Source organism: Thunnus thynnus, chromosome 1 (genome assembly GCF_963924715.1).
Source record: "Thunnus thynnus chromosome 1, fThuThy2.1, whole genome shotgun sequence".
Classification (NCBI taxonomy): domain Eukaryota; kingdom Metazoa; phylum Chordata; class Actinopteri; order Scombriformes; family Scombridae; genus Thunnus; species Thunnus thynnus.
Genome location: NC_089517.1, coordinates 24,996,789 through 25,021,915, shown reverse-complemented (window position 1 = coordinate 25,021,915; position 25,127 = coordinate 24,996,789). Strand labels below are relative to the sequence as shown.

Genomic DNA, 25,127 nt, shown 5'->3' with positions numbered 1-25,127 from the left:
ATGAGCACATTTATGCTCCCCAGAGGATGAACCCTTTCATTTTAGATACTACACGATGATTCATCCCTCTCAGGCCGAAATGTCAACCTATGCTAACAATATCTATAATCAGTTTGACAGCTTGTTGAGCACATTCATCATCCCTGGGGAATAAACACTTTATATTAATGGCCCCATGGTATTCCTTTAGTGCACTCTGTAAGACAGACTGTTGCTCAACACTAGGCTGTTTCATTTTTGTGTCACTTCTTTCTAACTCCAAACCCCAAGATTTTTTTTGTTTTCAAACTTGTAGTCTTCAGTCGTCAGTCCTAAACAAAGTGACATCACTTGATTGTGACTTGAGCAATCAGACTTTGCTTTACCCCCTCTGGAGCCACAAATGTTCCGCTTTAATAACTTGCAAAAAACAAACTTAGTCACTAGTCCCAATAAATTGATTTTTAAAAATAGGAAAATATTAGGCTACTGTGTATTTTTGGCTACAGGTAAAAAATAATTATGTTTGAGAAGACAGATTTTTATTATTATTTTTTGCGCGTGTTTTAGCTTGTTTGTGTCAGTGAGGTTTTGGTATGTGTTCTCAGGTACACAAATACATGCTGGTAGATGCTGTTTGTGTGACTGCACCGTGCAAGTGTTTGTCTGTGTTTGTGTGTGTGTGTGTGTGTGTGTGTGTGTGTGTGTGTGTGTGTGTGCTTGCATGCACTCTGTATGTGTAACAGAGACACCTGTCATGATGTGTGCTCAGGTCTGTTTGTTGATGGCTCCAAAGTGGTTGTCAGTGTGAAGTAGCACAAGTCCTGTGGGGAAATCTGAACAAAGTAATGCTGAGCACGAGCAGTGTCACTTAGATGCTGTACATTTGGGCCAAACACCTTGCCCAAGCATGTGTTGACAGTCTGTCCCTCCCTATCACACAGACTCAAATAAACATACTGTATATTATATGCAAACAACAACAGTTGTTTATTGCCTTACACATATCTCTTCAGTAATTTATAATAACCACATATGTATGTATAAAATGCTCTTTTCTTTGTGAAACATAGATCAATACACGACATGCTATATACATGTGTACATATAAACACATACATTAATAGACACATTAACCTATCTCCCATTGCAAACAAGGTCAGAGGAACAATTACAGTTCTCTGTAACACCATTACTACTGTTTGGTAACTGTAAACCTAAACTTAAAGCTGACTTTATACCTGCATAATTTATCCAGAGAGTTTACTTATAAACACAGCATTACATAATGAAACTCACAATAGAGTTTCTGGAGTTTCTGGAGTTTCTGGAGCACCGGGTCTACCTTAAGACAGTGGAAAAAAGCCTAATTCATTGCAGCAAAGTTCTGGATATTGTACAACATTTCTTTATATGAAGATATACCAGGTTATAATGCATCATCATTTAGCATTTAATGTCTGACCATTGCACACAGCTGTTTTGTATTGTATAAAATGTATATTGACTCTTGTGCTGAGGCATATATGATAGTGATGGTGCTTCTCCAAGGTCAAATCACATGAGTGTGTGTCCAGGTCCCATGGGCATGTCCCCTGTGTACATGACTGGTTATGAGTGATAGACTATATACTTCCTATGTCTGCATGCACTGTATAAAGTACAGTGTAATGTTATCTGTAGTCTATTTTACGATGGATAACTGTTTACACCAGATTATAACAGTAAAAGAGGAACAAAAGTAGGATGCATGAGGGGCAGCAGAGTTGGGAGCGAAAGAGGTAAAAGAGAATTGATGGTGCAAAAAGAGAAAAAAATATTCAGAGGAGGCATTAGGTGGAGAAAAGGAGAATAAAAAGGTCAAGAAAAAGAAGAGGAAGGTTAAAAGCAGAGGGAGGAAAGAAAGAAAGGCACAAGAGATCAGGAGAGTGTGACAGAGAGAGAAGGTTAAAGGGGGATAATGTAATGTCAGGTATCTGTCATGACTTCACTCATCTCAGTGGTGACAAGGTCATGAATGTAAATGACACATGCCTGCATGATGTACAGAATGCAAGTCTGATGTAAAGAACATCTATGCCTGGTTTCAACTGTATACTACTTTGCACTTTATATACATGTAGGCCTGTTTATAAATGATTAACTGGGTTAAAAGGTTTGATTTTGTGTACTATTGATAATCATTGCATGTGCACATTGCAGAGATGGGGCCATTTTAAGAAAATATAATATATTAATATATATACTTATCCATTCATTCCAGATTCAAGTGTGTTTCATTCATTTTCTGATTTTTGCTAAGAAAAATGCAACAAATTCTTTCCTGTCAGTCTCTCACATGAATAGTAGGCCAGTTTATCTTCTAAATCAGTTGTATCCTAGACTGAAATGGAAATGGCAAACCTGAACCTTCTTGTAATCCACATCTTTATGTCTGTTAGACAAAAGTAAAAATAATCAGTATTAGACCCTGTTATGTATAATATACATACACTGAAACCGGCATCCATACTATTTGTTAGAATCACTTTCCATCACTACTCCTTACAGAGGATCTAAGGGGATGGTAGGATGCCTTATTTCTGACATCCATGTTTGCACCTCTTACCTGTGTATATGCTGCTAGGGGTCCTGCTACAGTACTTAAGTGACACTGCTGGTAGACCTAGAGGTGAAAGTGTTTGTGTATGCGTATATGGGCACAAGTATTCTAAGGATGTTGTATGTATTACAGATTGTTAAGTGCTCTGAGATTAATTTGTGACTTTTGGCTTAATAAATAAAATTGATAAGTACAAGTCACTGTATTTTACTATACTAGCATATTGTGTGTAACAATAGACCCGTCAAAAAACAGACCCAAGGTAACAACATGGAAAATATATATTCTTATTTAAAATAGTTTGAAAACTGGGAGCTTGAAATGGCTTATCTGTATTCATCTTGAGTTGGCCATGTAACTGTTTGACTTCTTTCGATGTTAAGTAAATTCACTCTCTAATTATTTTACTAACACCGGTTTCTGATGAACCCTGGGCTGCCTCCATTCAACTCCTCAGATCTTCCCACACTTCTGTTCCCTACAGGGACAGATAGAGTTGAGGAAACGCACACGTATTCACAGACACACACATAAAAACGCATGCTCTGTGTCGCTGTGTGGATCTAGTAGTGGATTAAGATCCAGTCTCTGATCCACAGTAACATGACAGCACCGCATGCCGGAGGAATTCTCTGTTCTGTGTGTTTGTGTGTGTGTGTGTGTATTAGAGGATCTGGTCTCTGAACCCATAAGTTTCCCACATTGCTGAAGCTTTGATTCACAATATGCATTAAAGAGGAACTACACACTGAATCATTGTTTACGTTGTACAGATAATCACATAGATTCTTGTGGGCATATGTTATTAAAACAGGTGATTTTTCCAACAATACACATAGTGTGTGTGTGTAAACTAGCCTTTCTGCTCAAATAACCTTTTCTGTGTCTGCTTGGATTTGAAAGTTTAGTTCAGCCTGATTCCTCGGTCCTTCCCAACGTTCACATACTGTAATAGTGAAGACTCTGAGGTCTGTTCTGTATATCAGCTGCTGTACCAGGTATAGATAACAGAATGCTGCCTAACTGTAATCGCAGTCTGTGCCTCTTACACATAGCTGCTGTTGGCTTCCTCAAGCCTAATAAGCAACAACATTCATGAGAACACACATGAACTAGGGATTTATTCCTCTTCTGTAGCAGTAAACACAACACATTGGCCGGCTGATTACTGTATTCAGAGCGTAATACGATATTTAGGGTTGACGAACAGTAATGTTAAATGCAGTAAACAGCAGGGTTACAGCTACTGTATGTACTGACACTCCCCCTCACAAAACACACACACACACACACACCAGAGAGCCTCTGGTTGTAGATCCATTAGCTCAGTTACAACACAGGTACCCAGACAGAAACTCTCTCAAAGGGCCATGAATGTGCTTCTAGTGACTGTCAAAGCTCCATTGGACTCCTAGCTGTCTTTCCAGTGCAAACATGAAGAGTCTGACAATAGCTCCTTGTGGCTGGTTAGCACTGACTACCAGCTCTATATATATGTCCCTAATCATGCTACTCTGAGCGGCGGTCAGTCCGTATCCCCTGGACCCCCTCGTCACACACTACATAGTCACGAGACCATGCCTCGTACAGTTGTACATCCTATCCTTTGTTTAACTTTCGATATTCAAACATTTTAATGTTTTCTTGTGATTTAGCCACAGACCTTCATATAGAACAATGTTGTACAGTAAACTGAAATGTAACTAATGCAGGGGGCTACAGGCTGTAATCTTTCCCCTAAATCAGTTACCTTTAGTGTAGTGATTTAGAGTGAAACTTGAATGAGTTTAAACAATGTTAGGATCCAGTTACATTTCCATTTCTTCAACAGTTCCATTTATTGTGTTTTCATTCAAATCTATACCTTAAGGAGACCCCACTCAGTCTTTTAATTACTATATCATTCCTATAATATAAAATGGAAGATTGTGGTTTTAAGAGATGAAAGCAAGAGATTACAAGCGAGAGCTGTTAAAATTGTTGAAGCAAGTCTGTCTACTCAGGCTTTTCCTCTGAGGTTCATGTTTTCCCTAAAGTATCTTACTGGTAAGATTATCCTGGACGGTTGGCTTATAGTGGAAATGAAGTCAGCTTAGAGCCTTAGTGAAGTTGGGAAACAGTGAACTTGATGGAGATGTAAGAAGAAATACATTAACACATTCCTTCTCTTTTTCTTTTTCTTTTTTTTTTCTTTTTCTTGTAAATGGGCATATATTGTATGGTATGCTTGACTTCAGAGCTCTCTAGTAGACTGACAGCAACCCAGCAGGCCTGGGGTTACATTATCCCCGTAGTCTTTATGGGGTTCCCCTTGCACGACTTAGAAAAAAGTCTGGTGGGAGAAGAAAGGAGCATATACACACGTAGTATCTGTGTTGATTATTGTATTATAATTATTTTATGACAAATTAAAGACCTTGATCATTCATCTCTGTAGGTTGGATGGTAAACAGTGGCTGCTTTCTGATTTCTAAATATCTTTTACTGAGCTGTGCTCTGATAACAGCTCACCTCCAAATGTGTCCAACAGAGTTTAAAAGGTTTAAGTGCTGTTTTAAGCCTTAAAATGAACATATTACTTGGTTCCTCCATTTGATTATATTGTATATGGATCTTTTTTTTACAACAATTCTTGTTCAAGGTTTTGTCCAAATTCATTCCTGAGAACAAATGAAATCTTTTGCTTTCTCTCCCTCTTTCTGTCTCTGTCTCCACACATACACCAGGTGTTGAGTTGAGTTTCAAGACTCGATCCCCGGATGGCCTGCTACTCTGTGCCCTCTCTCCAGGAAATCAGGAAGAGTTCCTGGCTGTTCAGATAAAAAATGGACGTCCTTACTTTTTGTTTGACCCACAGGTATGTAAAGTTTTTATACTTTTGAAGAATGTGAGCACAAAGTGGTCAGGAAGATGTCAACATCAGCCTGAAGAGTTTTAAATGCATGAAACTGTAGCTCCAACTGGACTTTCTGGATCATATTTCATTGTGTCACCAGTACCTAAAACAACATTTCCCCACCAATGCAGCCCCTTGCATCGTTTTAAACAGGGCTGTTATGGGTCTGAATGCAGTCTAAAGCAACTTGCAGAACTTGCATCTCCATCTAGCTTGGATCCCTTTAAACAAACACCTGGAGCTGCAGCAAGTGAACTGTTATTTACAGCGCCATATTGACATGACAGCAGAACACGTTTGGAGTGCACTACTGTCCTTAGAGGACATTTCATTCATTTTGTGTTCCCATCTCATAAATCTTTTTCATCCACACTCTGTCATTTGTTTTTGTTTCTTGGTTTATTTCTAATCACTTTACTTACTTGCTCACCTTCACCTGTCTTTTTTTTTTCTTCTGATCCACCTGTCTCTCTGTCTTTCTCTCTTTTTCTTCTCTTTCCTCTCTCACTTGCTCTCATCTAATAAATGGGATCTGTAGCCCCTCATTGGTTTCTGTCAGGGAGACAGGGAGAGGGGAAAAACTTTGAAAGTGTGTCAACGTTTGAATTGGACTGCAATTAACTCATTCCCTGCAGTCACCACGCGTGAATACCAATTGCAAGCTAATTAAGCTTTGCACCCTCATACACACACACACACACACACACACACACACACACACACAGCCCTGCGTCCCTTATCCATCCATACAGACACATGTACAGGGGTTAAAGAGTCAACGACTTCGATGATGAAAGTGATGATGGGAGATGATTACACATACTTCCATGAGGCCACCAACTAATTACACACTCAAACAAAAACACACATACACACTTCCACTTTCTATCCTCATCAGTATCACTATCCAATACTTGTTATCACAATGTCTTCATCAAAATGTAACTATGGGATATATCTGTGTGTGCAGAGGGGTGCATTTAACTGAATAGATCCTTGTTCATTTGTGTGTCTGTGGTTATGTGCACCGACGTATGTGTATGTCTTCTCCAACTGGGTTGATTCCTTTGTTTAGGCTAGTTTGGGGTAATTAACAGTGGGAGTGGTGTCACGGCTTATTAGTGTTCCCCTAGATACATATAGCTGGGCCCATTACTTCCCCCTATTAGCCTGTTGAGCTAGCCTAATGGGATTACCAGTGCAGGGGGGGTAATTTAGCATGACACAGGAAAGTGATATGCTCATAAATATGTGCACGTGTGAGCTGCCACACATACACACACATACATTGAAGCTCAGGAGTACTCAAAAACAATCCCTTTCACATGAAGAGGAGATAGACCAAAGCGTTGGAGTTAGCTTACTGACACAAACTATTTAACACACTTGCTGAAACACACAAAAACACATATACTTAAAGACAGGTTTCCGAGCAATGTCATCAGTGAGATGCGCACACCCGGGGGGCAGAAAACAAACCATAATGACTGGCAAGCTGCAAAAGTAATAGGTGGAAAATGTTCATTATTACAAACAAGGAAACCTCCTGGTTAGCTCAGAGTGCAGAATTACATTTACATTGAAACTGCAAAAAAACAACAGCTCATACTGTTACTGGTGTTTAAGGCTGTTTAAGGAAGAGCATCAAAGTCTGTCATATTCTGTGATCAATCCTTTGATTAGTTTGACATTTAGAGTTTCTGTGTGTGACTCGTTGACAGCTGTGTAAACTGATTACTGCGGACTAGAATAGAATCACTTTTACACTTATAATATTGAGATAAAAATCCTACAGGTGTCTCTTTTCATGATTCTGTGTACTTCTTTAATGACACAGTTTCTTATTAGTGAAGCTTTGCCTGTGTACACCACAGTCCAGTGTCTGGTGTATTTTGAGGAAACAGCAGGATTTTCCTACATGGTAATATTACCAATATAATAACCAGAATAAGTGCACCTGTGCTCTTAATTTGTGCAGCAGTCAAACAGCAGGAATTTCATGTTAACATTTTGGGACACACATTTCTCACTACCTGTAGTGCTTACTTTGAATAGTCTTTATTAGTGTTATCACTGCTATTAACTGCTGTTTCTATATTCTTGACTCTTGACTCTTTGTAAATGAGAAACATGGTCTATACCTGGTGCGAGTGTGGAACAGACAGAATCTGCAGATGAAAGCCTCCAACTCTAGTAAAAGGCACTGCAAGAAGCCAAACAACATAACATCTCCAGTCCTGGTTTATTCTTTCCACTCGTACTGAGCTCTGTCTTTAGTGGTGAGTCTGTCAGAGGGATGGAACTGGCCTGGTTTGTAAAACTGGATTTTGAGATGACAAACATATGAAAGCTCTTTATCAGTCCATTTTCATTTTTGGAGACCATCTCATATAATTTTATTTACTTTTAGAAAGGTTTTGAAAAGATAGTAGTGGAAAATGCCAGCTTAGTGTGGATAGAAGGTCAAAACCTTCATAAAAAGATGAATTCACTTAGATATTGCAATATTCTATAGTGAAATACAGTTACAAGAATTGAAAACAGAAAACAGGTGGGAACCTCAGTAGAGACAGTGAGAGAGACAAGGACACAAGGAGACAAGATGGATGGAAAAAGATCTGGATGTCATCTGATGAGAGTAACACACTTCACCCAGTGTTCCTCTCCTGTCTATAGCCATAAGAGATTGCCTTCAGACACACAAAAGCACATGCGCGCGCACACACACACACTTACATACATGCGTTTTTGTTCAAACACACATGCTCACATTCTGTAGGGGGCTGCCAAGTATAGCTGGGAAAGCCACAGGGGCAGCACTTTGGATAAGAGCTATTTATTTGGTGTGTGTATGAACTTCCAGTATCACACACTGTATATTAAAGAGATTGGGCATTGGAGTATTCTCACACAACAGTGGACACTCACTTCAATCCAGTGCTGTACAACTCAAGTGAAAGCTACAGTGATGACACCACCATCACCAGTGGGTCTTGGCTTAAGTGATGTGTGTGTTTCATCCAACTATTTACTCTTTCCGCACATAGTGAGCGGCAGGGCTTCAGCTTACACTATATGTTGCCTGGCAAACTGAAAGTGACTCCCCAGTGATAATTCAATTGTGTGTGTGTGTGTATGTGTGAGTGAAAGAGAGAGAGATGATGACTAAGTGAGAGGAAGGTTATACTCATGTACTTTCTGCCCATGTTTTCCTTGAATTGTAATTATAATTGTAAAACATTTTGACCAGAAACCTGGTCTAACTAAAGTGAAAGCTGGCAAAACTGATTACTTTTACGCAATCAATGTGGTTAGCACGATAATATACAAAAACATTTTTCCTATTTATTTTTAGTTTAGGAAGGTTAAAATTTGTTGGAAAGGTTTTTCTGAGCACTCACAGATTCAGTCAATGCCTGTTACCCATCCACACCGGAGCTTCACAGTAAGGTCCAAAACATGCTCCACACAATAACGCAACTGCAAATGGCAACACCCGGCCCAGCTGGCGGAAACACGCCACCCTAGTGAACATACTCAATATGCACTCTTACTCACCAGTTAAGGTGATCAATTTTAGTCCTCAAAGAAGTTATATTGGCTACTTACTACCTACTTAAAGCTAATCAGAGCATTTCCATGACCACAGTAATAAACAAACATGGCATTCACGGAGGAAAGTGTACTGCTGCGCTTACTGAACTGAAGACAGAAAAAAAAGAAAACACAGAAGACGCGATGTGTGGCCTTTGGATTGCTCATGGAGGAAGGACACAGTATTCCTGTCTGAATGAAGAAGTGATAATGTTCAGCTAGAGCTTTGTCAAACTAGTCGTCATGGTTGTTTTTTTAGTGAACCCAAAGAAAGGGCTCAGCTTTCTCTTGTTGTTTCATTCTATCGCGACCTTGGCTGCAACAGACAGACTGCAGCTTGTGCTTATGTTGCCTTAAGAGTTTTCAGGTGACACACTCCAGGATAAAACAATGCATGAAATCAGCCTTGCAGAGTTCGAAGCGTGTACATTTGCATAAGCTTGGGTCGATCATGTTTCGGGCCTCAAACCTTCACCAGTCTTCTACCTGTCAAACAAATCTCCTTGAGCAGTTGTGTTTTAAATGCCTTGCTCAGGGACACTTAGGTAGTAGTTTTACGGAGAGTTCAGTGTTTCCTAGGCAAGGAATTGAAATGGGTGTGTTTGTGTGTCTGTGTAAAAGAGAGTGAAAGAGGTAGAGAGACTCCTCATCTGTTGTCTTGTTAAGTAGAGCTGTCCAGCAATGGTAGTAAAGATGTCAGAGGCTGATATACTCTGGCATTCATTCATTTATTGATCCCATCATTAAATCTTCATCACTGTGTGTGTGTGTGTGTGTGTGTGTGTGTGTGTGTGTGTGTGTGTGTGTGTGTGTGTGTGTGTGTGTGTGTGTGTATGTGTAGATATATATTGTCAGTGCATTTTTGTGAGTGTGCACTGATCTGTTACTCATGTTTTACTACATTACTCTTTGTAACTTGCTAAAAGCTGATCACAACAATGATGTCATACTTAATAGGGAGCAGAGAGCCCTGTAACAACACTTTGATGATTATATGTCCGTGTTCTTGTCCTTTTGGACGATGGTGTGTGTATTATGTGTGTCATCGATCCATAATGTCTAACCTTGTTCGCACAAGAGAGGGATAAAGAAGAGATAATTTAAAATCTTACAAAGTAAGCATGTTTGATTACGCTGTGATTTGAAAAGTGGTCTCTTTAGAGCCAGAGGTCATCTTAGATTCAGGTTAGCAATTACTATAAGACACATAGTTGTTAGACCTCTGGTCAGAGTTAGTAAATGGGTTTAAGTCAATTGGACGTCTTCACAACACCATTAATGTAAATGTATTTAAATTCTTGTCTGTATTATGGGTTTATGTGTGCATGTGTTTGTGTGTATAGGGCTCAGCGGTGGCTGTGAGTGTACAGGGTGATGGAGGGCGCCGCTACAATGATGGACAATGGCACAGCATCATAGCAACAAGGCGAGGGGCCGTGGGAACAATCGTTGTAAACAATCAATACAGAGGTAACTCTTCTCATATTCATACTGACCACAGTGTGTATCTCCCGTTTGTGTAGGTGTTAATACAAGTGTATTTATGTTCATCTGCAAGTATGTACACATGTGCTTGGATGTGCATAGTGTGTGAGACAGACAAGTATGTGCATGTGTGTCTGTTTCTTTGTATATAAATCCCCCAGCTGTTGAGGTATTAGCCAGGTTAATCCCAGCCACTCTGTGTCTGATGAGAAAAATACTGCTTCACAAACACACAGAAACAACTTAATTTTCTCGGTTCAAATGTGTAACTCATTCTCTGTCTGGGGAGAAACTGCATGAGCATAGCCCTCCTCTCACTTACACCATATCTACAGCATAACAGCAGCAGAAAGTAGTGCTTCATCTGTGAGTCTACACATGGTGCGTTCAGGTACAGTATTTAGTGTAGGTCACCTGCGTTTTGGCAGCACTCAGAGCCCAACACACAAAACGTAAATATATAGACTTGAGGCATAAATATCATGCTTTGACTCACATTTATGTGCATAAAGTGCAAATTAATTGTGAGCCATTACACATCCTGTGTATTGATAAAAGAGAGCGAGACAGACAACTGAAAAATGTGACAGAAACACCTTCTGTGTAGACACGCCGTTAGTCTCAATCACTGTGCTCTTTCTCTTTCCGTTACCCCCCTTATGTTTTTTTTTTGTAATGTCTCAGTAATATTTTATTCACTTCTCTACAATCACTTTAACTAATTTTCCCTAAATGCTCTGATTCCATCTTTTCTCTTTTATTCCCTCCTTTTTCCACACTATTACTTTGTCCCCTCACATTTACATGTAACAACACTATCCCACTTCCACCTCACTCCACCACCACCACCACCAGGTAGTGCATCAGCTTCCAGCGGCAGCACCATTATTGGTGAGAACACGGGGGTGTTCATTGGAGGGCTACCTGAAGACTTCACTCTGCTAAGAGAGGATTCAGGTGAGTCCATCCCCACCCACTGTGTTTTTAGATTAGACTATTATATACTATTATTCATACTTTTTAAATTGATTCAGTTCGTTGTGGCTGTCTGAACCTGGCTTGGCTATTTATTTTCTTTTTATATACTTTATTGATTATTCAAAGAAGTGGAAATGGTATTTTCTCAAAATGTTGTCCACTCTTTTCCATAAGGCAGGTAGTGTCACTGCCCAGGATTACAAAGAAGTTTATTATCTTCCTCAAGTATAATTCAGCAGGTATTGTCACACAGAGGAAATCAAACCTCAGTACTACTAGATCAACCTCCTACCTTTATGAAATGTGTCATCATTCTCATATTCAGATATTGATACTTGGAACTCCTGGTCATCCTCATGAAAGGCATTGCAACTGCCGCTGACAACTTTTGAACTTGAACTCAGTATTTTAAGGTGTTTGGAAGCATGAGGTAAGAACTTTTAGAGTGACAGTTATGGTTTTATTTTTGTCTGTCTCACCAGGTGATGCCCGGCTGATGCGACAGGGTTTCTCTGGTTGCCTCAGAGACGTGAGTTTTAAGATGACTGACAGCCCCTCAGAGGAATGGAAATCTCTGGACTGGGCAAAGGCCACTAAGAAGATGGCAGTGTATGAAAGATGGGAGGGATGCCCTACTCAAACTGTGGATGGAGCCCATTTTCTGGGTCATGGTAGGACCTTGTTGATTGTTGTTGATAGTAGTAGTTATGATGATTGTTTGTTGGTTTATTCCCTTGTTTCACAAGATGCACACTAATTGGTACAGAGATTTGCTTCCATTAGGAGTGTAATGATATTGTACACTGTACCACAATACACAATACAATAATTAATTTGGTGTACTGTATAAACTAGTAACTCTGTGCTGTATATCTTAACAAGATGCTTATTAAGTGTAGCTGCTGATGTTGGTGATAATGAGGTTGTTGTTTGATGTTGATAAATATGATGATGATAAGTTAACTTGTCTCTGTGTGAAGGAGCAGGGTCATAAGTGTAGACTTCCTTCATTATTGCTTTGTAAATGAGCCCGCTCATCCAGTCCAACATTTTAACCTTAAAGGTGACCTATTATGCTTTTCCTTATTTTCAGTCATATATATAATGTTATAATGTTGGATGTTCATATTAAATGTGGCCAAAGTGTCAAGTAATTAGCTAAACGTATGTAGAGGTTATCCCTGTGAGCAAAAAACATCAGCTTCAGACTGCTCCGAATGCTCAGTTTTCAACATTTTTTTTCTACTTTCAGACATAGCCAACATCGATTCGTGACAGATTTCTTTATATGTTCATCTGCTCCACGCACAGTGCTCTGTTCCGCTAACATTATGGTGGTTTTTCATCGTTTTGGGGGCAGTCACGCTGAGCCAAGACTCAGGTCGAGCTGGCACGCTGTAAATGTTTTTCCAATACACAGCAGGGCAAAGTAAAATAACTTGTTTACCTGTTGGAGGTGTGCTGGTCGTCTACAGTAAATTCTTCAAGATAAAAGTCTCCTGTTGTTTAGTCATTTAAAAGCTTTTAAAATGAAGCAGTGAAGCAGGAAACGTGGGATTTGCATCAGCAGTAACTTTATACAACTCTGATATGGCTGTCCCTCGGCAGGCTTTCGGAAAGCTGCCCAATCAGAACAGAGTGGGCTCATCGGGAGAGGGGCCTTAAAGAGACAGGATCTAAAACTGCCTGTTAAGACACTGGCTGAGCTATGGGGCTGCATAAAGGGCCAGTATAAGATAAATAAGGAGTTTTTTGAACTCTGAATCATGCAAAGCTACTTTAGTGGAGTCCCAGAATAAAAATATAGAGCTAGAAATGAGCATAATAGGTCCCCTTTAAATATGTCACTTATTTTTAATGTTACTTATACATATTACTTGAGAGAAAAGTTTTCAGATCCTCTTGATAAGTCCCCAAGAATTTTCCCTCTGTCTTAAGGCCCTAGCCATGTAATAAAATGACATGTTGTAGGTAATTATTTCCTCTTTTTTTCAGGTTACTTGGAGTTGAGCAAAGACGTGTTTAGTGGGGGAGAGGACTTTGACATTTCTATGGATTTTAGAACAGACCAGCTCAATGCACTTTTGCTCTTTACATACAACACACAAACTGAGGACTACATGCTGGTAAGGAGCACACACATATTAATATTGTTTAATTGATTGTTTAAATGCTGAAAATACTCAAATAAAATTCTAGATATACAGGACAAAGCATTTGTTTGTGATAATTGATTTATCTGTGTATATTTTTAGGTGGAGCTGGATGCCGGTCTCCTGTCCTTCATTTTTGCCTGTGAAGGTCATGTGACTGAACTCAGCATGTGGGTGGGGCTTAGCTACTGCGATGGAGACTGGAAACAGCTCTTACTGGCAAAACGTGGCTATGTTATCTCTGCTGCAGTCAATGATTGGGCAGAAGAGACAAGGGGAGTGGGAGGAGCAGGGAGGCTGAGAGTTGACACACCATTATACGTGGGGGGTGTGCCCACTGAGCTCATACATCCAGCTCTGGACAGCCGAAGTCACAAACACGGTGAGATATGTGTACGCACAAAGTCTTATGAAATAATGGTGCACCCAGATGGCTTAAATTATACAGATAACATCGTCATCACATCCAGCTTAGAGATAGAATATGGACATGCAAAACAGACGACTAGAAAACTTCTATTTGTAATTTTTGTACATGCATGTTCACACAATCAAAATAGCAGGAGTGCACCCAAGAAGAAGTGTTTCATTTGGCTGTGATTAGTTGAGAATTTAGTTTTTGCCTGGTTTCCCCACCCTCATATACATTTGCCTACAGCTGGTCAAATGTGGCATTTGATAGCTTGTGGGTTTGTTGTTTTTGGTTCTCTTCTATAGAGTTATACAAAAGAGAGCACAGGTACTTACAGGTCATGTTTGCTTTGACCGTAACTTACCCTCTATGCCATTTGGCAAGGGTACCATTAAATCAACCGACCAGGAGTTACAGCTTAATTTTAATTCTACTGGTTACCCTAATTATCTAAGAGATGTAAAGGATTGAGTTTGATGCATAAGGATAAAGGTGTTAATATAAAAGTGGAGGAAGATATTGCTTATTTAAAAAAAAGAAACAATGTAAAATGGAGACAAGCATTTCACAAACTTTTCAAAAAGATGTACTCACAGTCTCATCCTTTCTCTGTTCCCTTTTCTCTCTTTCTCCTTTTCTTTTCCTCTCCCCCTCCTCTCTCTTTCCCTCTCTTCTCCTCTCCTCTCTCACAGGTCTAGGAGGTTGCATAAAGGGTCTCACCATACGAAGTGATGAAACAAACCCTCCTGTCAGTCAAACTGTTAATCTCTCTGCTGCCTCCCGCCATTCTCTTAGAGTCTACTTAGACGGCTGTCCCACCAGTGAAAGCCGGTACAACTGCAGAGGAAACGATTCAGTGTTGGTCTTTACTGGGAGAAAGACACAAGCCACAGATTATAGTCTACAGCCTTTCACTGGTAAAGATTCACAGTAAACATATACATAACTACACTAATATGAGTCAGTTGGCACTCAGCAAGTAAGCAGTGTTGGTCTCTCCTGTCAACGTTATTAAAATGGGGAGTTTCCAGTTTTGCTGCTTAAATGCCAAGTCTCACATTATTTGCATTTTTGACATTAATGTGTACATACATGTATTTCCATGCACTGGAACCCCCCCTCCAATAGTTATAGTAAATAACAACAAAATATGGCTCCAAGTAGTAACAAAGAACCACATTATATTGTACCATAAGCTACTGTAGTTAGATAAGCCTCTCATTATGCACAGACAGGGATTTCAGTGTTTTGTAAATCAAAAAAGAAAAGATTTTGTCTACAACTTTCAGCATATTTGGTGTGATTCACATTAATATTTGGGGCAATATTGTGTTTTGGGACCCCACGCTTCAATGAGGATAACTTTTGTTCCCCCTCAAATACAATGTGGACTTTTAATTGATTTAATCAAAATCAACAGCAGCATCTCTTTCCAGTGTGCAATACAATAGAGGTGAATTTATAATCCAGAAAATAAACTGTTCAAAGTTAGGGAGGTCTGTTGACATAGGTTTACCTCCGCTAATAGTATGTGTCAAAATAGAATCTCACTCCAACAGGTTGTCGAAAGTTGGCGACCTTACATATTTTCCAATTCAATTTTAATCATTTATTTTCATTCTCATCCCATGTCTCGTCCCCATCCTAAACCCCACCTTCCATGTGCATAAACACACCAGAGTACTTGTACAGGATTGTGGCCTTGGCTGCAGGAGGTTGGGCAGCAGGCCCTTGGCAGAGAGGACGCAGCAGGGGTAAAGGTAAGACATCTATCTGGCAATAGTTGGTGTGTATTTGTGTGTATTATCAGACCAAAATGTTTTACAGCCAGAGATGAGATATAGCAGACCGATATCGTAACAGTAATACTCACATTCACACACACACACACACACGTACGCACACTGGGAGAAACACAATTTCAGTAACACAAACATGCCGATATGCTGGAGATACACAACAACATGTGTATGTAAATTCTCTATGTACGATATAAAGCACATTACACATTGTATTGTTATTTCCTTCAAACATCTATCTGACATACTTTAATAATGGGAGAGGGTGATAAATCTCTTTAATACATTAATACTCCAAAGCGTGTGTGTTTTAACATGCTGTGTCTGGGGGCGTGGGTGTGTGATCCCCTGTATGTTTGTTCTATGTGCTGTGTGATCTAAGTCACCAGCAAAAATGTTAGGATTTTACTGTGATTAAAACATCACAGTATATTGTAACCAACTTTTGGCACATTCCACAAGGAGTAAACGTTCCCGCCTGTTGACTTTCTTCTATGGTGTTTCTCTTTGTTCTTAAGAGATTTTGGATATAAAAGCACTAATATATTGTACAGTATGTGAGACTTCTCCAGGGCCAGTGATATTACGTGTGCCCGACGGTATGAGAGATTGATAAGGCCTCTATAAAGGGCATCTCAGTAAAAGGCTGTTAACCCAGAATGGCCTGTGTGGTCCCTTGTGTAATATAAAGCTGCTCGTTAGTAGTGAACGATACACTGGTAGGTCTGCTATGCTATGACCACAGAGAGGAAAGGAGGAGAGGGAGGGAGGGAGGAAGTGTTAAAAACATTAAGAACTGAGGGAAGACAAGGAGGATTGAGGATGGGGACTGAGAGGAATGGTGGGAGGAAGGGAGGAAGAAGGAAGTAGTAAAAGTCAGGGAAAAGGGAAGAGTGGACAGCAACAAGGGAAGGGAGGATATAAAGAAAGCTGCAAGGTGACTGAGTAATGAAGGGAGGATGAAAAGGATAGATAAAAACAGGAGGACATAAGAATAGCTGATGTGGAGAGGGAAGGTGAGGAAGTTTATGACTGACAGGAAAAACAAAAAAGTTGCAGGAGAAAGAGAATGAAGCAGCTTCCTTGTAGTGAACTTATTTATCACTAAATACTATGTGGTACACTCCTACTGAAAACCAAAACAAAAGCACATGAGTGAGATAAAAGAGATGATAGACTAACAAAAATAAAATAGATATAAAATATAATAACTGATAGAATCTTTTCTTCAGATTGCTGTTTATATATGCCGTTTGATACACAAAAATATCTGGCCGGCCCTGCTGTGTTTGAGATGCTCCCTTTCTGACAATTACAAAAGTTGACACTAATCCAGTCCTCTCTAGGGCTAAGTCCAGCATAGGTGAGGGACAGAAGGATATAAAGAAACATGGAAGGATGGATGGAGACAGAAAATGAAGGTGGTGAAGCAGTGAGACAGACAGAGAGAGGCAGGTAGGTATGGAGGGAGGAAAGGAGATGGACCATCTTGAACGACTGAGGATGTCAGAGGGAGAAAGAAGGGGAGTGCTACAGAGAGGGAGGGAGGCTGATTGCTGTGAAATATAGCTCAGAATGAATGGCTGGCTGTATTAAATCAGTGCTGAAAAAGTTACTACTCTCATAAATACTATTTATGCTAATGGTGAGGTGTGATTTACTGGGCCTATTAAAACACAGAGAGATGGGGGGATGCCTTTTCTTTAACCTCATGTACTCCCGACCTGTTGTTTTTTCTTTTCATCTTTTATATTTTCCCTTTTTTTTTTTTTTTTTGCTTTTATTTGATATCTTCGTTTTGAGTTTTGTTAATTTCTTATATCTTTCTTTCTATGGTTCTCTTACTTGTATTATTACTGTATGTATTGTTTAGTTTGATGGTTGTTTGTGATTCTTTTATTTATTTATTTGTTTTGCTGCTTATAGTTATTTATTTCTCCCTGTCTTGGTTCACAATATTCTTCTCTTCACATTCTCTCACATCTTGACTAATCTCTCTCTCTCTCTCTCCTTCTCTCTCTCTCTCTCTAGTACCTGTGTTTGTACCGCCTCCTATCTCAGTTCAGAGTTTGGATGGTTTCAGTGCCAAGGTGAGCTGGTCTCCACCCACAGGTGACATCAGAGGGCTGATTGACAGATATGAGTTGAGAGCCTACAATAGAGACCAGGCAGAGGCACCAGCTATCAAAGCCATATACCTGGCAAATGGAAATTTCACAGGTAAAACAAACCTTTGATGCTATAAAATATTTGTATATGCTGTGCATACATTAAATGACATTGTATACTTTAAGTTCCGCTACTTATTCCATATAATCTCACCTAGGGCACCAACAAGTGAATAAACATAGAGAAATAAACTGTGTTTTGGTCTGTAAGAACCAGGTAAACATCACAGACAAGTAGCAGCAGTTTCAACATGGATAATTTAATTTAACTAAACTTGCATCTGTATTCTTGTTGAATTTATTCTAACTACATTATTTGTAGGTTTCCTGCCATGGTCATGTGAGAACTTTAAGGGCATTGTGGCCCTCGGTAAAACCACATTCACACTGTCTATTTCTTTCTCTCATACAAACACACATACACACACACTGTCCTAGGTAACCCTGTTAATGTCTCCTTGGCAAGTCCCCAGCTTTAGGAGACTGTCTCCATTTGGAACAAGACACTCAGGACTACCCCAATGATGTCATACCCTGGCATCGCTCCTTTTCCCTCTCTCTCTCTGTTGCTCATTTTTCGATCTTTCCTCACTTCATCTTTTATACTGATGATGATGTCTGCGTCCGCTGCTGCTATTCGTCCCTCCTCTCATCCACTCTGCCATGTCTCCAGGCAAATATGAAGATGAGCTCTCTGTCTCCGTCTTTCTCAGTGTCTCTCTCATTCCCTCCCTCTCTCTTTGCCAGACATTAAGTCCACCGTGATAAGGCTTCTTGTTAATTTATGATGGCCTCGACACCTGACTGCAGAATTACACCAATGGCTAAAAAACACAGAAAGCAAATGAGGGTGTAATGGGAGCGGAGTGGGGCCCTGGCCCTTAATTGAATTAAAAGACATGGGTAACAGAGAGAGGGAGAGAGAGAGAGAGAGAGAGAGAGAGAGAAAGGAAGGAAGAAAGCAACAGAGAGAGAAGAAAGTAAGACAAGTAGAGGGTGACTGGGGGTGAGGAGATTTGGAGGGGGTGGAAGAGAAGAGAGTGGGTGTGAAAGAGTGACTGAAGAAATACGGAGAGGAGTGGAGAGGGCCGAGACAGCTAGCACAAAAAAACAGCACTGTGAGACGACTGAAGCTTTACAATGAGAATAGACTCTCTTCATTTGCCAAATCCAGGAAGTTTGCTTAGCAACAGTAGCACATGGACAAGTAAAGCACTTTAATTTCACTATTGAAGCATGTTGACACATACCTCAGTAACAAGAGGATCTAACACACAGTTAAAGGGAACAGTAAAAAGCATTTAGTCAGGTAGGGTGTTCATATCCACTCCATGGATTTTTTGAATAGTGGAGCTAGCCTACTAGCTCTATGTGAATATATTCACAATTTAAATACATTCCTTGTATAACAAGTAAAGAATATATTGTTAGAGTGAATATAATTTTAGTGTTAGGTGCCACAGTCAGTTCTGCTGTGGATTGACACTTCACAAACATGTAGTGATACCGTTTTTATTGGACAGCTGCATCTACTTCCACAGCCTCCAAGCTAAAACCACAGCTGAAGCACCTCTTAGATGCAAAAACCAAATACATTCATCTGCAGATACACAGTAGTGTACATTCTGTTACATTAATGGGTAACACAGTACATGCATACTGTAAGAAAACAAAAAGAAAAAACACTTTCAACATTTTCAAACATTGTCTCTTTGGCTTATGTTAAAAAGTGTACAGTCCACAATATTTTTCTGATTGTTTTGGGGCCTTTATAGGTAGCACCAGTAGAGAGATTACAGGAAATGAAGGAGAGTGAGAGATGCAACACAAGTCCACAGCCAGACGCTAAGCAGTTCATGCTCGTTGTCTCAACCTCAAAGCCATAGGGGCACGCCCCACAATAAACTGAATATCTCTTCTATGAAACACACGTGTTATGACCTCTCACTCTTTCTCTCACCGCCTCCATGTATCTTTCTGTCTGTGTCCGCTGCCTCACTCCTTCTCTGACATGTTCTCCTCTTTTCCAGGTGTGTTGTCAGGTCTCACTCCCTCCACTCGATACATTGTCACTGTAAGTGCCTGTATTCCTCTTGGCTGCACAGAGAGTCTTCGTAACGACAATGGTGATGATAATGATTTGAGATCAAGCCTCAGAACTCCGGAGGAAGGTATGATTGTGACAAACACACACATAGACTCACATACATGGATCCATAGACGCATGAGCAGAACATCTCTTTCTCCATCTGTTACCAGTAGCATTCATTTATGATGGTTTTTAAGTTCAGACACACACAGAAACACCAAGACACACATCAAACTCAGACACTCTCATCCTGTCTCCTCAGTGACGGAGATTTTTAGCTCTTAAGAGGGGAGAAAAAGAGCAGTGAGACAAGACAGGGGACAGGTCAGAATGAAATAAACAGGAACAGGAAAATGAGAAGAAGTGAAATGGCTGGATGGGGGGAAGAATGAGGCACTTTACAACTGAGTGAAGGACAGATTGTACGGAGGGGAGAAATGTTTTTCTTATCTGGGAGGAGTGGAAAAGGAAAAGAAAGATTTTTCTTCATATGTTAGTCACTACATTAATCTGTGTTGGACTAACTGGCCTTGTTGGGGAGATAATGTGACGGCAGGGGTCAGTGCAGAGACAGCAAAAATCAATCTGAAGTTAAAGAAAAAAACAGATTACTGTATTGATTCTCACTGAGCCCAGAGTTAAGACACTAAACCATGTTAGGAAGACTGGAGGAAGAACTATCTAGAACTTATTTTCCAAAGTCTTTTTTAAAACGCTCACAAACTCATAAAGACACATTTTTACTCACTTCCCCTGAAGCAGAGGAACATTTTTTCATCCTTTTCACAAGATTAAGGAATATAAGATAATGTTGTTTTTTTTCTTTTTCTTGTCCAATACCTGCAGTCTTCTGAACAGTAATCCAAGACCGTGTCAATGTTGAGCATCACGTGAAATGAAATTACAATTTTCATAACGTTTACACAGTTTTACATCTGTGACATCTGATGCTATAGAATGAGAGGCTGTATAGTATTATAGTAAGACTCACCATAGTATATTTCACTATTTAGTTACAGTGCATGCAGTCAGTATAGTAATATTTTAATGTTGATACTATTTGTTGCATTTTGCATTGCCTATTAATAGGTAATGACTGTTTTCCCTCAATATATACATAATACAGTATATTAAAATGAAATTGTTAAAAATAGACACTATGTTTTAGAAATAATGATAAAATGGTGTATATACCTACCACTCTATTTGCCGTAACATACAGTACTCTTTATAAACAAATTTCAGCTCCAGATGCAGTGTCTCCTCCAGCTGCAGTCTCATCCCCCTCAGCTCTCTATGTTACTTGGGAACCTCCAGCAAGGTGACACACAATACATAAAAGCACCCATCCCTCGTTCCCTCTTATATACAAGATGCATGTTTATGTTGGTTTGTTATGTTGTTCTTCTGTAAGTTGTAAAGTGTTACATAAGAAAGTACACACCAGATCAGAACAACATGGTATAGAGTTTACCTGCAGTCTGTTTTACCTCACTTATTTCCTCAAGATGACATGAAAGACAGCAGTGAAGTTAATAGATATATTTTTGATGAATTGAGTATACATAAAAGAGACCTACTGTTGTAAAATAAGCTCAGTAAAGCTAATGGTAGACTGTTGATGAGAATATAATATGTTGTCTCTTGTGTATATTTTTTATGTGCAATTTTTATCTGCTTTTATTTAGCACATTTTTTTTCTTGAATAAATATGCTCTGAATATACATAACATAGAATTGAACATCAAAATAGTATAATATTTTGAATAAAACATCATAATATTACCCTCATTTCACTTTTTGTTCCACTGATAGGCCCAATGGAGGCATTACAGAGTACCTCCTCTATCACAACGACCAAACGGTCTACAGGGGGAACGACAGACAACACAACATCACTGGTAAAGAGGAGAGAGAAAATGTGTGTGTGTGTGTGTGTGTGTGTGTGTGTGTATGTGTGTGTGTGTGTGTATGTGTGTGCGTGTGTGTGTGCGTGTGCGCGCGCGCGCGCCGCAGCATAGCTGTGGAGGGATGAGGCCTTGGTGTAAAGAGAAGGGGAAGAGTAAAGAAAAGCAAAATGGAGTGGGGGATTAGCATTTGAAAGAGGGAAGAGCATCTCAGTCCTTACCAAGGGAATAGCACTTTGAAAAAGAGCACTAAACACACACACGCGCGTGCACACACACACACTCACACACACACACAAACTTGAAAATGAAGCAGCAGAGAAACAAAGAACACTAAACATTAGCGCACATGCATTCACACAATTTGCTTTGAAAGCTTTCACTAAAGAGACTTAAAGAAGGTACGAAACACATGTCACACCACTGAGACTAGAGTGTTGCACCAGGATGAGAATAGATACACACAGTGAGACACGTTTATGGCTCGCACAGCCCCTCATAGACACACAAACACACACATGCACAATAGAACATACAGGCTACAAGAATGTACACTCATATATGGCATTTTTATGGGCAGAATAAATTATCACTCATTTTGATTTTACAGACATACAGGTACACACACACACATACACAGACACGATTAGCAAAACATCACACTGCCCAACAGTGTATGTGTGTGTCTTTGTAAGTTAATGAAGGCAAGAGAGCACATATCATTCATGCTGGGTTAATAATGTCGAGTGTCTGATGTTCACAGTGATTGGAAGGATTATGGACATAGTAATTACACAGTATGCACAAGAATAGATTGTGTTACAGAGAGTGAGATTGCAAGAGTGGAACAGATGGAGAATAGTTTTGTGACTGTGACAAAGATAGACATTGAAAGAGAAACAATGATCAAGTTACAGAGCCAACGTGAGAGCATATACTGAGGAATATTTCAGTAAAAAAGAAATCAAGGAACAGGGGATAAATGAGGGTTAAATCCCCTCACAATAAGAAGTTGTGAGGGCAATTTTAGTCTTATGATGTAAATCAAAGTTTTGTTTTATGAATCTGCCTTGGTGTGTGTGTGTGTGTGTGTGTGTGTTTCAGGTCTAGGTGTGTATTCCACCCACGTGTTGGTACTGAGTGCATGCACTTCTGTGGGCTGCACCAACAGTTCACAAGTTACAATGTTGACCTCTCAGCTTCCTCCTGGGCCTCTACAAGCACCAACTCTTACCCTGCTAGACTCGCGGACTCTTCTGGTTGAGTAAGAACCCACACACACATTCACACACTCTCACACGTACGCTTACTCATACTCTCAGAACTCTCTCTTTCGTGCATGGTGGGTAGGGACACATATACACAGCGTACATTTACTATACATCAAAAAGGCACACACAGCAGGTCTTTTAAAGCTGCAGGACACAATGCATGGTATTATTTGTTATTTGTTTATTCACTGTTAAGTGTGTATGTTAGGTGTTAACGTGTGTCTGTACTGTAAGCATACAGTATGTGTGTAACTTTTTTTTTTAGAGAAAGAGTGTTTAAGCATCAGTGAAAGCGATGAGATAAAAATAGAAATAATAATAAAATAAAAGACATATAGCTTTTAATTTTTACCCGTTGTGTCTGTGTAAAATAGAAACAGAGAAGGAAAGGGAAAGAGAGAGGCAGTGACCTTCTGCAGTTGTGTTTACCATGCAGAATATTCTTCCGCACTTGACCTTTCACCTTTAGAGGCAGGGGGACAGAGGAAGATAGATCTCTGCACTTTTTCCATCATGTTCATGTGCAAATGTTCCTGGATTTTGCGTATGTGTGTGCAAGTCTGTGTGTGTGTGTGTCTGTAAGAGTCAATCTGCGTGAAAGCCATTAGTGTCCTGACTGTCACTTACAGTGGGACTCACCGCAGGAGGGCACAGTGCCACTCATACGCATGCACACACACACACACACACACGCACACAGGCATATTCACTCACACTTAAACAATGGTCAGAGGGTGAGTGAGAGCAGGGAGAAGGAGTAAATTGAAGGCACACCGTTTCTGAGTGGGAAATGGGTTTGTGTGTGAGTGTGTGTGGTTAACATGTGACTATCTTGGTAATGATGATACTGGATGAGCAGTGCATCTACATATACATGTATACATATGCACATGAATTGAACTGTAGGAGTGATAATAGTGAGAAAGAATCATAGAACTGTTGGGCCTTATTTTTGTGTTTATATCTTCTAAAATTTGTTCTGAATAATTTTAAGAGAGAAAATTAACAAAATGTGCACAAGCCACTGATTTCTTTTTATTCACCTGACATTGGATGTGTGTTCCAGGTGTTCCATAGTATCAGTTTGCATCCGTTTGCCAGTTTACCAAAATTTACATGTGGCCAGTCATGACCACATGTCAGTTTTGATCTTACCCACAATTATTTGGAAATAAAACATTCTGACAAATTCCTTACGCACCAGTTAAGATCATTTCTGCATGGAAACTTTTCACAAATGAGGCCAATAATGTTGTGCAAAGTAAACAAGCCAAATATTTGTATCTCTAGTCTATAAACAGTTGACAGCATGAAAGCAAATTACTAGGTGAATAAATCATCCATACGAGTACTGCTGTCTGTAGGGCAGGGAAATGTATCATACCCTGAGCATTTAAAATGTTTTTCAGCTATAAATTCACCAGGTGTGGGAAGGATGCGTATTGCCTTGTTAGCACATTGGTAACAGGCAGAGGTTGAGAGATCATACTTTGTCAATATCTCTCTATTGTGTCTGTGAGAAAAGCTGAGAGAGAGAGAGTGCATCTATGAGAAATGTGAAGACAGAGAGAGGGAAAGTGGACCAGAGAGAAGAGTAAAAGATAAATTGTGAGCTTTAAGGGAAATAATGGAGGGAAATAAAAAAGACAAAGAAAGTGAGGGACTGTGAGAAAGGTTGAGGGAGGCTGTAGAATGTGAACAAAAACAATATCAGCAGATTTATTCCCTGCACTCATTTTACACTACTGTACCTGACACAAATACATTCATACACATGCAATCAGACACACTTGC

At 39.7% G+C, this 25,127-nt stretch overlaps 1 protein-coding gene across 4 annotated transcripts in view; it reads left to right on the top strand.

The window, feature by feature from the left end:
- ush2a (Usher syndrome 2A (autosomal recessive, mild)) overlaps positions 1-25,127 on the top strand; it is a 236,830-nt gene that overhangs the window by 92,694 nt on the left and 119,009 nt on the right. For all 4 annotated transcript variants that reach the window (XM_067592610.1, XM_067592634.1, XM_067592617.1 and 1 more), the window contains exons 30-42: positions 5,308-5,438; positions 10,415-10,541; positions 11,412-11,513; positions 12,017-12,205; positions 13,530-13,660; positions 13,790-14,069; positions 14,792-15,016; positions 15,779-15,859; positions 17,930-18,118; positions 20,097-20,237; positions 21,401-21,476; positions 21,971-22,056; positions 23,167-23,326. In XM_067592610.1, coding sequence (XP_067448711.1) covers positions 5,308-5,438; positions 10,415-10,541; positions 11,412-11,513; positions 12,017-12,205; positions 13,530-13,660; positions 13,790-14,069; positions 14,792-15,016; positions 15,779-15,859; positions 17,930-18,118; positions 20,097-20,237; positions 21,401-21,476; positions 21,971-22,056; positions 23,167-23,326 — 1,918 coding nt within the window. The remainder of the gene's footprint in view (positions 1-5,307; positions 5,439-10,414; positions 10,542-11,411; positions 11,514-12,016; positions 12,206-13,529; positions 13,661-13,789; positions 14,070-14,791; positions 15,017-15,778; positions 15,860-17,929; positions 18,119-20,096; positions 20,238-21,400; positions 21,477-21,970; positions 22,057-23,166; positions 23,327-25,127) is intronic.